The 20067-nt window shown below is 43.7% G+C and overlaps 1 protein-coding gene across 2 annotated transcripts in view; it reads right to left on the minus strand.

The window, feature by feature from the left end:
* The window catches only part of llgl1 (LLGL scribble cell polarity complex component 1), a 105794-nt gene extending 90562 nt beyond the window's left edge, over nt 1-15232 (minus strand). For both annotated transcript variants that reach the window (XM_048552495.2, XM_048552494.2), the window contains exons 1-2: nt 14981-15232; nt 11173-11270 (exon numbers count right to left, since the gene is read on the minus strand). In XM_048552495.2, the coding sequence (XP_048408452.2) occupies nt 11173-11270; nt 14981-15061 (179 nt within the window). In that variant the 5' untranslated portion in view covers nt 15062-15232. The remainder of the gene's footprint in view (nt 1-11172; nt 11271-14980) is intronic.
* Nucleotides 15233-20067: the final 4835 nt, after the last annotated feature.

The raw sequence follows: 20067 nt of genomic DNA on the forward strand, positions 1-20067 counted from the left end.
GAATATAGATAGATTGGAGAGTTGAGCAGATAAATGGCAGATGGAGTTCAATCCGGGCAAATGCAAGGTGATGCATTTTGGACGATCAAATTCAAGGGCGAACTATACAGTAAATGGAAAAGTCCTAGGGAAAATTGATGAACAGAGAGATCAGGGTGTTCAGGTCCATTGTTCCCTGAAGGTGACAATGCAGGTCAATAGGGTGGTCAAGGAGGCATATGGCATGCTTTCCTTCATTGGACAGGGTATTGAGTACAAGAGTTGGCAGGTCATGTTGCAGTTGTGTAGGACTTTGGTTCGGCCACATTTGGAGTACTGTGTACAGTTCTGGTCGCCACATTACCAAAAGGATGTGGATGCTTTGGAGAGGGTGCAGAGGAGGTTCACCAGGATGTTGCCTGATAGGGAGGGTGCTAGCTATGAAAAGAGGTTGAGTAGATTAGGATTATTTTCATTAGAAAGACGGAGATTGAGGGGGGACCTGATTGAGGTCTACAAAATCATGAGGGGTATAGACAGGGTGAATAGCAAAAAGCTCCCACCAATGCGCCCCCCCCCCCCCCCCAGAGTGGGGGACTCAATTACTAGGGGTCATGAGTTGAAAGTGAGAGGAGGAAAGTTCAAGGGAGATATGTGTGGTAAGTTCTTTACACAGAGGGTGGTGGGTGCCTGGAACGCGTTGCCAGCGGAGGTGGTAGACACAGACACATTAGCATCTTTTAAGATATATTTGGACAGGTACATGGATGGACAGGGAGCAAATGGACACAGACCGGTAGAAAATAGATGACAGGTTAGACACAGAGGATCTTGATCGGCGCAGGCTTGGAGGGCCAAAGGGCCTGTTCCTGTGCTGTAGGCTTCTGTTTCTTTGAGGCTGGAAGACAACAGCAGGTGAGGCAGCATCTGGAGGAAAGAAACAGTCAATGTTTCATCAGCCCTGAATGGCAATACCTGAAACATTGACTGCTCCTTTCCTCCAGATGCTGCCTGGCCTGTGTTCTTCCAGCCACTTGTTTGTCTACCATGGATTCCAACCCTGCAGTTTTGTCTCAAAAACAAAAAAGTTCCCCACACCCGACTGCCCTCAATAAAGGTGGTGGTGGCAAACTGCCATCTTGAATAGCTTCAGCTCACCCGATGTGGTTGAACCACAATGCCACTGGAGAGAGAACTCAAGGACAGTGACCTAGAAACAGTGTAGGAATGGTGATATCTTTTCAAGTCAGGATAGCAAGTAGCTTGGAGGGGAACTTGAAGGTGGTGGTATTCCCACATAGCTGCTATTCGTGCCCTTCTGGATGGAAATGATCATGGGTTTGAGGATCTTTGGTGAATTTCTGCAGTACATCTTGTATACAGGATACACTGCTGCCGCCGGGGGTCAGCGGTGGAAGGAGCAGATGCAGTGCCAATCAAGTGGCGCGAATGATCTTAAGTCCCTGCTCCCAAATCAACATCCATACAAATCAGGCAACTCAGAGCAGATTAAAAACTTCCATCAGCCAGGAGATCAGAAAGAGCCTAAAAGATGATTGGCAATCAATCCAATAGGCAATTCAAGAAAACCTCAAACTCAGAGAAAGGACTGAAGATGCAGCAATGGCTCAGTGATTAGCATTGCTGCCTTGTGTCAAGGACCCAGGTTTGATTCCAGCCTTGAGACACTCTGGAGTTTGCATGTTGCCCATGTCTGCACTGGTTTCCGACAACTGCTCTCGTTCCTTCCCACAATCCAAAAGCGGTAAGGCTCAATGGATTGGCCATTCTAACTTGCTCTATAGACTCTAAGATTGTGAAGACTAGGTGGGTTAGATATGTAGCTATGGTAAATGTGGGGTTCTGGGAATATATTTGGGGGAGTGGGGGTGGTCTGGGATGGTCAGAAGGTTGGAGAGACTTGACAGGCTACATTGGCCACCATCTACACTGTAGGAATTCTATGTTTCTAAGGTAATCTTGCTACTTTGGGAGGTTGAGATGACTAGCATAGTTGCACTTAAGGGGGAAATAAGCACAGGGGAGATGGGAGTAGAGGACTGCATTGATAGATAAGATTGAATGCAACATCTATAAACAGCTAGGTTTGAGAAGACTATAACAGATAACAGAGCTTATCGCTGAGAAAATTAGCTGATCATAGGCAACAGATACACTACTTATTCAAATCCATTGATTTGGCACACTTAGTCATTTTTATAAAAACATGTCTATCAAGCACAGTCGGCACCCGATGGAATTCACTGATGGCAGTAGCTACATCATCCAACTTCCCAAACACCAACTATTTCCCAGTTCAATGGCAGCAAAAGCACGGAAAGATGGTATGCTGGTCAGCACACCAAAGTAAACAAAATGCCTTCCTGGTAGGCAACATTCTAATGAGCAGCTTACATCCTTTTACTGAAACTACATATTGTTCTTTACTACAACTGTGATCCTTGTGAGAGCTTGTTGCCGTATTTTTTGTATTTTCTTGACACTTATCCTTACAGGCCAACCCAGATAAAACATCTTCTGTCCCTAGGTTCCCAAATGCAGAACCTCTCCTACATCTCAGATGTAGAAAATCCTTCTATTATCTCACTTTACCTTCCTCATTTCCTGCATGTTAACTTTATGATTTATGTACAAATCCATCTGAATGGAATTCATTGGCTTCTGACTTTCAAAACATTTTTACAAAGCAAGTAGTTCATTCTTTCCACTTTATTAAAAGAAATCACCATTATTGTTCATACATTAATCCAGATTTGTGTTTGCAGCCTCTGTATCTTCCTCACAGCTTACTTTCTCAGCAAGCTTTGTATTATCAGCAAACTGGGACATTTCCACTCTATCCACCCGTCTAAAACAATACAGATCAAGAGTCCAGGGTCTCAGCCCAGATCTTTGCAGAACCAGTTACATCTTGACAACTGAAAGTGACCCATTTGTTCCTGTCTATTAATCTATCCTTAATCAATGCTCTCTTACCTCCCCCCACCCCACCAAATCTTGAACTGTCACGTTATGTAACCTACTATACTGCGCACTCGTACCTCCTTAGCAGTCCCTATATATGCCTCAGCCTGTGTTTCTCATGTGGGCTAATATTTGCTCCTTTCCAATCCATGAGGATTGTTCAACAGGAAGACAATGACAAGCTGGGAGCAGCTGGATGATGCTGCTAAATGATAGGAACCAAAAAGACTGGATGCTGTAAATCAGGAACAAAAACAAAGTTGCTGGAAACACTCCGGTCTGGCAGCATCTGCAGAGGAGAAAAGTTAACGTTTCGGGTCCAGTGAGCTCTGAGGAAGGGTCACTGGACCCGAAACATTAACTTTTTTTCCCTCCTCCGCAGATGCCGCCAGACTGCTGAGCTGTTCTAGCAACTGTTTTTGTTTCTGCTAAATGATAGACTGGATTGAAGTATTCTGGCAACTCAGGAAATTGTAACATTTTGTCAAAGACAAAAAGGAATGACGTCAAATTATGGAACAGTCTAGAACTCAAACTTCAGTCATTTCAGGATGATAAAGTACAATTCCACAAATAGCAAAAAAAAGCAACAATTCCAATTGGGAATTGGCCTGAGAAATGACATGTAACACTTGCGCCACTCAAATGCCCGCCAATGACCACCTCCAATAAAAAACCATCATCTCCTGAAATTCAGTGATATTAGCATGACTTAAATCATCCACTTTCAACATCCTAGGGATCACTGTTGACCAGAAACATGCCTGCATTTGCCATACAAATAGAAAGTGGCTACAAGTACTGCAGCAAATCTCTCACTTCCCAAAATCAAGTAACTCCCCAAAAGTCCTCTGCAACACACAAGTCAGCTGTGATGGAACACTATTGGCCTGGATGGCAGCAGCTCCAAAGAATCTTGGCACCATTCAGGACAAAGCAGCCCACTTGATTGTGGATGCAATGCTAAGCATCTACCCACTTCACCACCAATGCTCTAACAGTTTATCATCTGCAAGATGCAGTGCAGAAAATCAAAATTCATTTGACAGCACCTTCCAAAACTATGGCCACCTCCATCTGAAGAGAAGGCAGCAACTACATCAGAACATCATTGCATGCAAGTTCCCCTCCAAGCCACTCACTATCCTGGCTTAGAAATGGCTGGATCAAATCTTGGAATTCCCTCCAGAAGAGCATTGACAGTCAGTCAATCTACAACACATTAACTGCAGCAGTTCACGATCATCTTCACAACAGCAACTAAAGACAGACAACAAATGCTAGCCCAGTCAGCTAGTGACACCCACATCCCATGTGATTAACAAAAGAGGGGCCGGGACAAAGGATTTGAAGCATCAAATCAATAAGTAGCAACGGTGAACAGCTGCAACAGGCAATACTATACTTAGGCCAGGTTACTTGATTTTAATTGGAAAAGGAGGCATAATTTAACTTAGTTTCTGTGCAGCACAAGAATCCATTGTTCATGCAGGATCAATATGCCTCTACTGCAAACTCCAAAGCATCAGTACAGACAGTTTACTCATACCCATATGCCTCACCAACAAGCCTAAAACACACTGATACTGTGCAAGTTGGTTAAACTCAGCTAGTCTCAACAATCCCTCTGCTGCATATGGTCAAAAACACTATCCTCAGTCAGATTTCTAGTCAGAAACCATGGAGACTGCTTCAAAAGGTGCCTTTTTGTGAAATGGTTCTGCTGAGAGCTCTTTCACATTTGGTTTTTACTAAAAAGGCAAAGATATTCTTCTACTGATTTAATCAATTACAGCAGTATGCTCCACTCCAAATTTCCTCAATAGAACAAATTCATGAGTTAGTCCACTTCACACCTTATTTAGAAATAAAAGGCCAAAAATACCTGCTATACCAAAAGGCACAAATGCTGAAAGAATCTGACTTGTGTTTATCATCCAAAGACAGACTGAAAATAAGTTTCAAAACAAGAGCAACATCAAACCCGCAACGCAATGAACTGACATCCTCCTCCTTACATTGAACTGAACCGAAAATGAATCTGCTTACCACTAACAGTCCCATTATATCCCAGCTCCTACAAAGAACACTGATGAATGCTTCCAGTTTCTTTTCTTTTGGTGGGGGGGGGGGGGGGGGGGGAAGAAAGAAAGAGGATGGAAGAACAAAAAAAGTTGTTTTTTGAACCATACTCTGGAACAGTCCAAACTTATGGCACTCCCTCCAGTATATAGATACAAAAAGGCAGCAGCAGCATCTGCCTCTGCATATTCACATTGTCACCACAGCACTGCAACATGCAAATAAAACTGTTAATTTGTATTCAGGGACTGAAATGTCCAGAGGCATTGGTTAGGCATTTCTCTGCACTGTGTTCATCTGTTTAAGTCACCTTTCCACATGTTAATTTCAACCACAGTTTAACAAGAATGAAAGAACAGAATGCAGTTGGCTCAAGGCAAATCCACTCCAAACAGATTTGGAGAGAATTTATTTTAGAACAGATCACTTTGTTTGGAATATTAAACAAGATAACAAAACTGCAGTTCATTGTAGAAGACTGCTGTCCAGGAGGATAGCTAAAACACATCAGCATCAGAAAAATGTCAAAGGTCAAGAATGTGGACTCCTCACCTGAACTATGGTAAGACGAGAGCTTTTTCTTCAGGCCTAAACTCAGTTCCTGGACACCCAGCTTCATCTGTCAACTATCTGACCTTGAACCAGACCATTTGCAATTGGTGTCATATTTGATCAAACCAGTTTCCAAACATAGTGATACCTTCATTTCCATTTTTGTATTACCCAAGTTGTCCCCAATTCCAGTTCATCTCTAGCTGAAAACAATTTTCCATATCATTACCATTAAACATTACTGTTGCAATGCATTCCTGAGGATCCTCCCAGGTTTCAAATTTTGGTCAGCCAAAAGTCTTCTGCCCATGACAACTTGGACCAAGCCAGTTCATCCATCACCTATCAAGCTTGCTGAGTTACTTTAGCTCCCAACAGCACATGCCACAATTGTAACATTGTCAATTCTCAAACCCCTTGTACAGTCATCCTTCTGTATCACACTCCCTGAACTTCAGTCTCTTGCACAACCAATATTTAGGAATTATCCCACCGCTAGTAGCCACACCTGCAGGGTCCTTGGACCCAAGCTCTGGAATTCTTTCCCAAAATCTCTACACCTCTATCTTACTTGCTCAGCATTGAAGACGCTTAAAACAAAAACACGATAGGGCAAGCATTTAGTCATCCATCCCAATTCAGCATTGCAGCATATCCAGGGCTTAGGATAAAATTTAAGCTGATCAAGCTTTGGATAATGCTTCAACAACACTGAAGTTAGAACACAGGGCTCACAAATCAGGCTTCTAGTGGCTGTGCCTGAAGCATCATACCTCAGCACTCAACAACATTTATCACTTTCAACCACTCACCCACAAGTTATAAGCATGTCCATGAGATCAAATGGACAAGAGACATGGCAACTGTGTTCTGGCATGTGCATTGACTAGTTCTGGAAACAAAACTCAGGTCACTTACAAGTCAAAAGCTGATGAAGTCCTACAACTGGCAAGGTAATTATGCCACTAAGGCAGTCTAACTTCCTAAGAAAACGTTCACATAAAAGAACATGCACTTTGCTGAATATTAATCCCGCTGACAATAGAAGTCAAGCTCCAAGTGAACTTGGTTAACTACTTATTGAATAACAAATGAAAGCAAGCATGCAGGTACAGCAGGCAGTGAAGAAAGCTAATAGCATGCTGGCCTTCATAACAGGAGGAATTGACTACAGGAGCAAAGAGGTCCTTCTGCAGCTGTACAGGGCCCTGGTGAGACCACACCTGGAGTATTGTGTGCAGTTTTGGTCTCCAAATTTGAGAAAGGACTTCTTGCTATTGAGGGAGTGCTGTGTAGGTTCATGAGGTCAACTCCTGGAATGGCAGGACTAACATATTTTGAAAGATTGGAGCGACTGGGCTTGTATACTCGAGTTTAGAAGGGTGAGAGGGGATCTGATTGAAACATAAGATTATTAAGGATTGGACACTCTGGAGGCAGGAAGCATGTTTCCGCTGATAGGTGAGTCCAGAACCAGAGGACACAGTTTAAAAATAAGGGGTAGGCCATTTAGAACAGAGTGGAGGAAAAACTTCTTCACCCAGAGAGTGGTGGATATATGGAATGCTCTGCCCCAGAAGGCAGTGGAGGCCAACTCTCTGAATACTTTCAAGAAAGATGGATAGAGCTCTTAAAGATAGTGGAATCAAGGGTTATGGGGATAAGGCAGGAACAGGATACTGATTGTGGATGATCAGCCATGGCTACATTTATGTAGAAGCCACACTTCACTTGCAAACAATATAAAAAATTCCAACCAGGGTACCCAACAGAAGGTGTCATAATGAGACCTGGTTGGCCATAGAGATGAAAATCCACCTTGGATATTTGGGGGCAAGAATGCGAGAGAGAGCATGAGGGTACATAAAGTGTGAGCCAGAGGAAGAACTACACATTGATCGTGTACATGCAACCTGTGAAATACTGCATAAAAAAGGTAGTTAAGAATCAGCAGTACAGTTATACAGCACAGAACCAGAGCTGTCAGTCCTACTCATCTGCAATGATCAGATATGCTAAGCTGGTCTGGTCTCATCTTCCAGCATTTCACCCAGATCCCTCTGACCTTTTCCTTTTTAAACTTATGAACTGTACCTCTTATTCATTTCCAAATCATTTATCTGAATGATAAAAGCAGTGGACTCAGCACCAAACCTTGTGACACATGAAACAGAATTGATGGAAATTAAGTGCAGTCAAAACTCAACAGGTCTGGGGGCATCTGTACAGGGAAAGTCAAGTAACATTTTGTATCCAGAGACTGACTTCAAAACCTAATTCATTGGACTCAAAACCTCATTCATTTCCCCCCTCTGCAGATACTGCTTGACCAAGTGAGTTACTTCAGCACTGTTTGTTTCAAGTTTCCAGTACCTACTGTTCTCTCATTTTAGCCAGGTAGACTTCAGAATACAAGTTTCCTGATTGGACCAGATTAACACCCCTAATCAGGGAGGCCTGACTGAGATATCAACAGGAGCGACAGAAATTCTGTTCACTCAGTTAGTCCAGGGGAAGCTGTATCAGTGTCAAGAACACCCTGTGTAAATAAAGTCAGCCTTGGTGGTGGGATACTGGCTTTGTGGAGTTATTTCAGAAATTAGTGCAAATTATCTGAGGTGGGGGAGGGGGGTGGTGGATAGGTTCCAAGAAACCAAATGTCACAAAACAAAAAAGCTAACAAATCAATTTCACCAAGGTCAGAAACAGGCAAAAGATTGAAGGCCATGACAAAACAGAAAGACTGCAAACTTGTTAAAAAGGCTGCTTAGTACATCCTTTGTCCAACAAGACAGAGCCAGTGTGTTGTACTGAACTTCTGAGTCATACCCTAATGCGATGCAATACAATACTCAGACGCAAGCTTCCTATTAACAAAGGGACTCCTCTTTGGGCAGCTCATTGATCAGTAATGCCATTCCTAAACTATCCAAAACCAAATAATTTTCCCCTCAGGCATTCTGCATTTAAAAGCTCTTCAGTCGGGGAAGAGCCAATCTAACCAGATCAACAGGTGCTAAAATTAAATGTCACTTCCATTTTGCAACTGAGGCACTATTAAGCTCTCCCAAGCTCAGGGTAAACAAACCAAGTGGTTTCAGAGATAATGGGAACTGTAGATGCTGGAGAATCCGAGATAACAAGGTGTGGAGCTGGATGAACACAGCAGGCCAAGCAGCATCTTAGGAGTACAAAAGCTCACGTTTCGGGCCTAGACCCTTCATCAGAAAATAGATCAGCAACATCAGAAAGCATCAAGTGTCAACCATGTTGCTGTGAGGTTAAATTGCATGTCTGTCAAAGTGAGTGAAGATTGGAGGCTTCCTTCCCAAAATAAAGGGCATGCAGAATGGTAATCTTGAGGTTTCATGGCCACCAGTACTGATTTCATTGAAGACATTTTAAGTTAACCGATTTTTAAACTTCTGCCATGGCAGTTATTGTTTAACTCATGCAACAAAACCACTATGTTGCCGCACCAGTTATGTTCAGATAAATCTTGCAAATTATGAATATATAACAGAAGTTAGAATTTAGAGAAATCAGCTTGGCAAGCACGTAACTGTCATGGTATCAAAGTTTCCAGACGGACAAATAGGATCCAAGCTGCATTCTTATTGCTGGGAGACCAACATCAATTCATACAGTCTTGAATCCATATTCTAAAATTTTGAAAACGAATCACCTTTACATTTCACAATCCATGAATCAAATTCAATCAACTACATCTGTAAAACGTAGTAAGAGGACTGCCAAGTTATATGAGATGGAAGTAGGCAAATATTCACCACATTTGAGTAGCCTCCCATCGTAGTCTAGAGCCTTTGTTATTCAAAGCTAAGCATCCTAGTAAATCTCAGGCCAATTTTGGGAGACTTAACTAATTGTTCCTGCTGCACACTCAGACATCTCTCTCATTTATTTGATCAAGTTAGCACAAAGCTTTTGGGCTTAGTTTTATTTATTATCTAGGTGATGCTAACATTGAAAACAATTAATGCAGTCTTGCTAATCAACAAAGTGGATGCTGGAAGGTTCATCTTTGGATGTCATGCATGACAACTAAGTTTACTGTGCTTGCTGCTTTGAAAACTGCACGTTTCACAGTCCATTTAAAATACATAGTAACACTGACAATAGGATTTCAGCAACGCAGTGATGAGACAGAAATGCCAATACATCTCCTTGAACATTACAATTTGAGTGGTCTTCCTCTTAACTTGCTTGCAGAGAGTATTCTGATCTGCAGCCAGGTTGTACTTGAAGGGACATTTGTCAGAACTGACCTGATGTGGATTTTGCATACGTGCTGCATTTTTGCACTTAAGAGTCAAAAATCTCCTTCAATGGTTTATCAATAGTTAAAAATAAGCCAATAATGAAATTAAACAAAAATTATTGGAGGAAGTAAATTCAAGTTGTCTCAGACATGTGCAATAGTTTTAATTTACTTAAACAGGATGTTTACAATTTACATGCATCAATAACACTTCAGCAAGAGCAAAATCAGTGACCACATTAAATCACAATACTCAGAAGAGTACACATGCAGCAAACTCTATTAGCACTCAGACATTTCTATCCACTCAATTCACCAGCAAGCCAGACTGTCCCAGATAACATTAATATTTGCAATTCATCTCCCATGTTAAACACGGCTGGCATTCTTCTCTCGATGCTTACTGTGCTTTGGTTAGTTACCATGGCAATGACTGACTGAAATGTCGCTGGCCACATGTTCAAGATTCTCTCCAAGTCACATTTACTACCAGCAGCCATCAGAGAGTGCATACTATCTCTTGTTTCCATGGGAAATGGAAAGAAAAGAACTGCTTTAAAGCCAAGGGCTGAATCCCATCTGTAAGCAATCATCTCCCCAGTCACCAAATGCTTTCAAAATCACAACATTCTGGCACATCCAGAATAACCTTGCCTGATTTAAGTTTGCACTAATAACAGTGCACATTGAAAAAAGAAAGCAGCAATCAAATTCCACAGGAAGCTGTATTAGCTAGTCATGTCATCATCTAATAACTAGGATAACTGAACTTAAACTCATCCATCTCACTTCTAATCTACCCTTTAACAATATTTTGGAGAAGGCAGAAACATACTTTAAAGGCATCCAACAAAACTTAACTGCTGCAAGTTACTGACCACAATGAGCAAAGAGTCTGACTACACAATGGGCTCTCTCAAATGCAATGACAAACGCAAGTACTAAAACATCTTTTCAAAAAAACTTGGTTACCAAATTCCAACCCCATTTTGGGAAAGCACTAACTTTCCTGTGATTTAATCTTTTGTAAATCTAATGAAATGGAAACAAAAATACTTTAAAGTTAGGTCCAAATTCTAAATTCTGTCACTCCCACAAGAAAAAGCCTGATGACATGTAGCAATCCAGATCACCACACGCTTCCCAGCTGGTTATGTGGCTACCCTGGCCGATAAAGCTGACTGCATTTCTAATTAACACAAATATCTGCTGCTTCACGAAGCTTTTCAATAAGTGTTCAAGTTTACCTTCATGCTGATCAACATCAAAAGCAATTTTTGATTTAAAAAGGATACATTTTCACAGCTCCTGATTTGGTCGCAATGGCCATGAGCCGCAACTTTGGATCATGGGCTAAGGAGCTTGGCTGGTTTGGAAATCCATGTTCCACTGTCTAAAAGGAAGGAAAAGTGCATTGATTTGTTCAATATAACAGAAATGTCTTACAATAATCTGTATAGCAACTACATACTTTATGTTAGGATAGAAGCTAGAAATTAAGCACCCTAAGGTGCTTCAGAGGAGCATTAAACAAGTTTTGCTACTGAATCATTGAGGAAACCTTTGGACAGATGACCTAAAAACATTGCTTGAATGGCAAGTGGGAAGAAATATCTTGGAAAAAGGTGTTGAATATTGGGAGTTGAAAGCTTAGGACTCCGTCACCTGGAGTCACAGATAACCAAACAATTGCCATTAGGGACGTGCAAGGGGCCAGAATCTGGGAAATAGAGACTGAAAGGTCAATGAAATTTAATATTTATTTTATGGTAAAAATGTCAATGTATTGAGCTCACTTCTAAGCTGTCATCTTTCAACAAGGAAAAGGTTAAACACGTTTAAACAACACTGTTTGCTCACAGAGGAGCATTTCATTCTGTGGTTGTAAAGCAACTTTAAGACAGTTATTTTGTGATGAAGGACAACATTAATGCATTTGCCTTCTTCATCTCAGCCTTTTACAAGGCCTCAAAAGTCTGTTTTGCTCTTTTCAAACTATTTAGGTCTTTAAAGCCCAAATCTTACAATGCTGTATCATTTTTCATACAATTTATTTCTTTGATTTCCGACCTTAATCTACTGCACCCTGAACTAGTAGTTTGAACCCATCGCCGTGCCCCTTCAGGGTGACATGGTAGCTCAGTGGTTAGCACTGCTGCCTCACAATACCGGAGACCCGGGTTCAATTCCACCCTCGGGCGACTGCGTGTGGAGTTTGCACATTCTCCCCATGTCTGCATGGGTTTCCTCTGGGTACTCCGGTTTGCTCCCACAGTCCAAAAATGTGCAGGTTAGGTGGATTGGCTAAGCTAAATTGCTCAGTGTTCAGGGGTCTGTCGATTAGGTGGGTAAAGAGGGATGGGTCTGAGTGGGATGCACCAAGGGTCAGTGTGGACTTACTGGGTCAAAGGGCCTGTTTTCACACTGTAGGGGTTCTTAACAGCTAAACAGGTCAACTGAGAATCACAGTCAGAGCTCCTGCATGAAAAGTAGCCAGTGTCAAAACACAGGAGTGAGCAAACATCTTGAAAAGTGTTATGATTTCCTTTGACATTAGGGCTGTAACTTCCTCCTTCAGTGAAGAAAAATGACCTCAACCACATTGTATCAGTGATAATGAGAACTGCAGATGCTGGAGAATCCAAGGTGCAAAGTGTGAAGCTGGATGAACACAGCAGGCCAAGCAGCATCTAAGGAGCACAAAAGCTGACCTTTCGGGCCTAGGCCCTTCTAGGTCTAGGCCAGAAACATCAGCTTTTGTGCTCCTGAGATGCTGCTTGGCCTGCTGTGTTCATCCAGCTCCACACTTTGTTACCTCAACCACATCTTCTGTTTCCCACAGTCCTGCCCCCTCATCCTCATGGCTCCAATGAAAATAAAGACAGAATCCCCTTATTCTCATAGCACTCCAAGGGCCTGAACAAACCTTTCATATCCAACAGGGGATCACCTGCACATGCCAACTTGGTCTACTGTATCCACAGCTCCCAATGTGGCCTTCTCTACATCAGCAAGGCCAAGCAAGACTTGGAGACTGTTTCATAGGGCATCTGCTCCCTTCACTCAACAAACAATATCACCTTCCAGTTGCCAACTGTTAACTCCCACTTCCACACCCTGGGTGACATGACCATCCCAGGCCTCCTCCAGTGCTACAATGACAACGCCTGGAACCTGGCAGACAACACTTCACATTCCACCTCACAAACCTACAGCCCCATGGCCCAAATATGTAATTTAGCAGTTTTAAAATCTCCCCACCCCTGCCCTCATCCCCATCTCCTTGATGTCACACAACCTGTCTGTCTTATCTCCCACCTATCTACCCCAACCATCCCACTGACCAATGCCCACCACTCCCTACCTGCATTCACTCAACACCATCCCACATACCTTCACCAGCCCCACCTCTCCTGTTTATTTTCCAGCTCACGTCCTCCCATTTCTGAAGAAGGGTCCTGACCAGAAACATGAACTTTCCTGTTCCTCTGATGATGCCTGGCCTGATGTGCTCCTCCAGCTCCACATTTATCTGACGCCAGCATCTACAGTTCTTGCTATCTCATCTTGCAAAGTATGTCTGCTGTGAGAACAACATTTACAAGAGAGATTTGGAAGTGGGATGGTGAAAAGACATGTGCAATAGCACAAAATGCTTTCTAAACTGTGCTAAAGCCTTCTGTGCACAAACACCAGGTGCAGCCCGACACAACTTTTACACACATCTGGACTTTGCAGCACTGCACACTGTCGTTAAGCTGGCACCCCTTCTGGAACATGCCTATGCATAGAAGGTCTGGCAGCAATGTGGTATTATAGTCGAGGATGGTCCTGATGCAGCACAGCGATGAAGCATTTCCTGCGCTATGGGCTGTACTTTGGAAGGCTCAGAGATAAATCTCTGCACCTGGAAGGCCAGCACCACAGTGAAAGGTATTGTTGGTTTGCCCAAAGTGATGTTCCAGTGCAAAGAGGTGCCCTCAATCAAATGTTGCACAAACTGGCTTCCCCCCCACCCCAAGATTCAGGGCTACATGACAAGTGTGCTCTAAAGCTTGGGACATCCAATGCCCATCCAGTGAAGAAATGCCATTGTTTTGGAAAGTACATAGTTTCTGGTCACATTTGTTAAGTGCTCCAATTCTGAACTTTGTTAGAGGCATCCAAGCATTCAATGCTGAAATGAAATCTGTGACTTTACTCTTCAATTTACAGTTCAAGTTGGACATTACCAAAGTGTGCTAATATAGATAGTTATTGCTTAAAGTACCACCACAAAATTAATTAAGCATGTCACAATCAAGCTTGTCAAGCAATGCAAAGGCCAATAAATCACTGCCACTCTAAAACCAGCTCTCAGGACACATGATCTCACTGCAGTTCTCTCCTTTCCTTTACGTAAGGAGCCTTGCCAGGCATCTCACAATAACCAAAATTAATAACCTGACTTTTTAAAAAAGAAGCACTGAAGTTAAAGCCAAGGTTGAGGTGAAACACCTGTAAGGCAAAATTAATCAGAAGATAGGTGCAGAGGAACACGAGACCCTCTTTGAGGGTCACTGGCAAGAATTAGTTGCATTGGCACAGTGTGGGCATCAGAGACCAGACCAACATTTACTGTCCATGGCTCATGGCCTTTGAAAAAGTAGCAATGATGAACTGTCTTCAGAATTACAAGCAGGTGGCTTGATAGACCATTTGTTGAACAAGTTAACAGTGAGCCTATACCTGTACATGGCAATTGATGGCAGGCTCCTCCCCGAAAGTGAGCATCAGTTGTTACATTAATTACTCGCTTTATGGCTATCATTGCCAGCACTAGCATCAGTTGAGAATTTAAAGTCGCCGGCTATTATGCTGAGATTTGAACAAATCTTTAGGTCACTAGTTCAGACCTCTGGATTACTGGCTCTGTCACCCAAAGGTTAAAATATAGTTTCATCTCCCACTTACCCACGCCCCCTCCTCTACACCCCATCCCCCTTCGACCGTCCCTCCTTCCTCCCTCCCCACCCTCCACTATACCCTATCCCCCACCACCCTTATCCTCCCCAACCCCCAGGCCCTTGGCCTCCCCTCCCCTCCCCTCACCCACGCACCCACCTTATTGAAGGCGAAAAGCTCCAGTTTTAGTTTCTCCCGCTGCGGGTCGTTGCCCGGCCGTCGGAACCGAAACTTCATCATGATCCCAGGGATGGTATCTCGGTGGCAGGATCCCCACCCCGGTTTCGGTGGGCTAGCTCTGGTTGGTAAGATTCAAAGATTCTCTGTCCTCCGCCTCGCTTCTTTTTTAGGGGCGCGCGGCCGCCTCTGATCCTTTTGTGGCGGCTCCGACCCGTTAGCTCCGCCCCTGCATATACGGGCCGCCTATTGGCTCCTCCCACTGGATTGCCATCAGAGACCCCTCGTCGAGACCAATTAATGAGCAGAAGCCTCTTTCCCATGTGACCTGGGAACAACCAATCCACCTCTTGGTCCGTCTGTTCTTGCTGCATCCTGGGAAATGTAGTTTATACGGCAACAAACTTATTCAGCCGAGCTGATGCGATCAGAGGAGTTGCTGGAAAAGCTCAGCAGGTCTGCAAGCATCTGTGAAGAAAAAAATCAGAGTTAACGTGTCGGGTCCGGTGACCTCAGAAACTGATGGTATGGATGCTGCAGAGGAGCTTGCTTCCAACCTTTATCATTTCGTCCTATTACTTTTGTCCTCACGTAATTACCTAGCTTCTCCTTCACTTCATTCGAGCTATTGACCTTGAGCAGAGACCGCAGAATCTTAATTTCACTTTTTGGTTAAATTTCCTCGAAGATTCATGACTGTCATTGTTATGGCACCTGGAAACATCCTTGGTACATCTGCCCTGTCAACTGCTTTCATATTCTTATAGAGACTCAGTTTGTTTTGTTTTGGATAGGCATAACTCTCAAGTTCTAGTGTTATTCTTTTCAATTTGATTTATTACTGTCACTTGTACATAGATACAGTGAAAACTTTTGTTTAGCATGCATTACAGGCAGATCATACCATACAAAGTGCATTACAGAAATAGAATCTGGCTGTAGAGAACATAGAACATAGAACATAGAACAGTACAGCACAGAACAGGCCCTTCAGCCCACAATGTTGTGCCGACCATTGATCCTCATGTATGCACCCTCAAATTTCTGTGACCATATGCATGTCCAGCAGTCTCTTAAATGACCCCAATGACCTTGCTTCCACAACTGCTGCTGGCAATGCATTCCATGCTCTCACAACTCTCTGCGTAAAGAACCTGCCTCTGACATCCCCTCTATACTTTCCACCAACCAGCTTAAAACTATGACCCCTCGTGCTAGCCATTTCTGCCCTGGGAAATAGTCTCTGGCTAGAAGATGTAGAAAGAGCGAGATCAACAATAAATAAAAACCAAAAGAACTGCAGATGCTGTAAATCAGGAACAAAAACAAGTTGCTGGGAAAGCTCAGCTTTTCTGGCAGCATCTGTGACGAAAAAAATCAAAGTCACCCTTCCTCAGAACTTACGCTAGCTAACAAAAAGTCAATTTATATGCAGAAAATGGGGGTTAAGGTGTAAATGATGGGATAAAGGATAGATCCCAAAGAGAGAAAGAGTAGTTGGATCGACAAAGGAGTTGATAACGATCTGGCTGGTAGGGCTAATAGTTGTTAATGAGGAACAAAAACAAAGTCGCTGGAAAAGCTCAGCAGGTCTGGCAGCATCTGTGGAGGAGAGAAAAGAGTTAACGTTTCGGGTCTGGTGACCCTTCCTCACAACTGTTAATGAGGACTGTTACTGACTAACAGTCAGTAGTGTGTAATGGCAAGCTATGTGATGTAACAAGGCCTGGTGTGCGGGGTAGGGGGCTGGGACATGAGAGAGTCTAGGCCCTAAAATTATTGAACTCAGTATTGAGTCCAGAAGGCTGCAGGGTCCCCAAGTGGAAAATGAGGTGTTGTTCTTCCAGCTTGCACTGAGCTTCGCTGGAACACTGCAGCAAGCCAGAGACAGAGATGTTGGCCAGGGAACAGGGTGGTGTATTAAAGTGGCAGGCAGCAAAGTGGCAGCTCAGGGTCTTTTTTGCGAGCAAAACGTAGATGTTCTGCAAAGTCGTTACCTAGGCTACACTTTGTTTTCCCAATGTAGCAGAGCTCACATTGTGAGCAGCAAATGCAGTAGACTAGATTCTGGGAAGTGCAGGTGAAGTATTGCATCACCTGGAAGGTATGTTTGAGCCCTTAGATAGTGGGGAGGGAGGAGATAAATGGGCAGGTGTTACACCTTCGCCGGATGCAGAGAAAGGTGCCGTGGGACCATGGGGGGCAGTTGGGGTGACAGAAGAGTGAACTAGGGTTTCCCGGAGGGAACTGTCCCTCTGAAAGGCAGACCAGGGATGGGAGTGGAATACATGCTGGAGGTGATGGAAAAGGCGCCCGATGATCTTCTGGATGTGGATGCTGGTGAGATGGTAGGTAAGGACAAGGGGATCCCTATTGCTGTTGCGAGAGGGAAGAGAAGGGGTGACTGCAGAAGTGCGAGAGATGTGTAAGACCAAGTTGAGGGCCCTGTCGACAACAGTGCTGGAGAATCCTCGGTTGGGGAAGAATGTGGACATTTTGGAGGCTCCCTTGTCAAAGTTAGCATCAGAACATACACCACGGAGACAGAGGAACTGAGAGATTAGGACGGAGCCTTTACAGGAAGCGGGGTGTATAGTCCAGGTAACTGTGGAAGTCAGTGGGTTTATAGTCTATATTAGTGTGCAGTCTATCCCCAGAAATGGAAACAGATGTCAAGGAAGGGAAGGGAGGAGTCAGAGGTAGACCAGGTGAAAGTGACGGCAGGGGAAATTGGAAGTGCTTCAATTTCTCTGTTATCCTCACCAAATCAAACACTTATTTTCCAAGGACATGGCCTCCTTGTTCTTCTGACCAAATTATGCCACATTGCCTGAGAACTGGCTGACAGACCAGAAGCAGACTGAAAATAAATGTGTCTTTTTCCCAGGTGGCAGGCAGGCATGAGATGTGTGAGGCAGGAGTTAGTGCCTGGACCCTAACTATTCACAATTTTTATAAATTACTTGGATGAGAGAACTGACTGCAACATTTCCAAGTTTGCTGATTACACATAACTAGGCGGGATAGTGAGAAGGAAACTTCAGGGTGATCTAGATAAGTTTTGTGTTGGAAAACACATTGGCACATGCAGTTTAATGTGTGGAAATGTGAAATTATACACTTAGGTATGAAAAACAAAACGGCCGCGTGTTATTCAAATGGTGATATATTGGGAAATGTGGATGTACAAAGCAATCTTGATGTCCTTATAGGACAATCAATGCAAGTATAAACAGACTGGTGCAGCAAGCAATTCGGAAGGCAAATAGTATGTTGGGCTACAGAAATAGGGATGTCTTACTGCAAATACAGGCCTCAGTAAGACCACTCTTGGAGTATTTTACACGGTTTTGGTCTCCCTACCTAACAGAAGATATATTTGCTGCAGAGGGAGTTCAATGAAGGTTCACTGGTCTGAAAATGGGGATAGCAAGACTGTCATATGTGGTGCAATTGGCTTGACTGGCCTGTATTCTCCAGGGTTTCCCCTGTTTTGGATGTCTAAATCCAAGTATCACAGACTCAGAACAAGGGGTATACCATTCAGGACTGAGATGAGGAAATATTTATTCACTCAGACGGTGGTCAAACTGTGGGATTCTGTATCACAGAAACCTGGGTCACTGGGATATTCAGGAAAGATTGATTTTTTTAGATATTAAAGGCATCAAAGCATATGGAGAGAAAGTGGGAATGTGACATTGAGATTGAGGATCAATCATGATCCTATTGAATGGCAAATCAATCTTGTCGGGCCAAATGGCCTACTCCTGCACCTAATCTCTTTGTTTTTATGTTTGTATCTCACTTGCCTATAATAAAAGTCATTTTACTTTTACACACAGATCATTCATTAAGTTTAATGTCTTCTCGTATTTTACTGCAGTTTCTCAATTTAGTATTGTTTCCAAATTTTGAAATAGTACCTCTGTTTTTAGGCATTATATAGATATAAGTACTCTCAATTTTTAAATTAACTTTTAAAATGAATATTGGTTTCTTGATTGTTATCCATGGACCCTTGCTGTTAAAAAAAAAGGAGGCACAGTTGCAGAATGGTGCACTGACCTCTACATCACTGAGGCCAGATGCCAACTCTCCAACACCTCCACCTACCACCCTCCTGGACACCACCCCCGAGGACCAAAGCATCATCTTCCAAATCATCCACAATCTCATCACCTCAGGTGACCTCCCACCCCCAGCCTCCAACTTCATCGTTCCCCAACCCCGCACCACCCACTTCTATCCCCTTCACCAAATCCACAAACCTGCCATCCCTGGTCGACCCATTGTTTCTGCCCACTCCTGCCCCACTGAATTCATCTCCACCTATGTGGATTCCATTTTCTTCCCCTTGGTCCAGGAACTCCGTACCTATGTCCGTGTCACCACCCACGCCCTCCACATCCTGCAGAACTTCCAATTCCCCGGTCCCCAACACCTCACTTTCACCATGGACGTCCAGTCCCTTTACCCTGCATTCCCCATGCAGATGGCCTGAAGGCCATCCGCTTCTCACTGTCCCGCAGGCCCGACCAGTCCCCCTCCACTGACACCCTCATCCGTTTAACTGAACTCATCCTCACCCTCAATAACTTCTCTTTCAATTCCTCCCACTTCCTACAGACAAAGGGGGTGGCCATGGGTCCCGCATGAGCCCAAGCGAAACCTGCCTCTTTGTAGGTTAAGTGGAACAATCCCTCTTCCACACGTATACTGGCCGTAAACCCCACCTCTTCCTCCGTTACACTGATGACTGTATCGGCGCCACCTCGTGCTCCCATGAGGAGCTTGAACAGTTCATCCGCTTCACCAACACTTTCCACCCCAACCTTAAGTTCACCTGCACCATCTCCAACACCTCCCTCACCTTTCTGGACCTCTTTGTCTCCATCTCAGGCAACCACCTAGAAACCAATATCCATTTCAAGCCCACCGACTCCCACAGCTACCGAGAATACACCTCCTCCCACCCACCTGCCTGCAAAAATGCCATCCTCTATTCCCAATTCCTTTGTCTCCGCCACATCTGCTCCCAGAATAAGGCATTCCACTCCTGTACATCT

This window comes from Stegostoma tigrinum, chromosome 23, assembly GCF_030684315.1.
Source record: "Stegostoma tigrinum isolate sSteTig4 chromosome 23, sSteTig4.hap1, whole genome shotgun sequence".
NCBI lineage: Eukaryota > Metazoa > Chordata > Chondrichthyes > Orectolobiformes > Stegostomatidae > Stegostoma > Stegostoma tigrinum.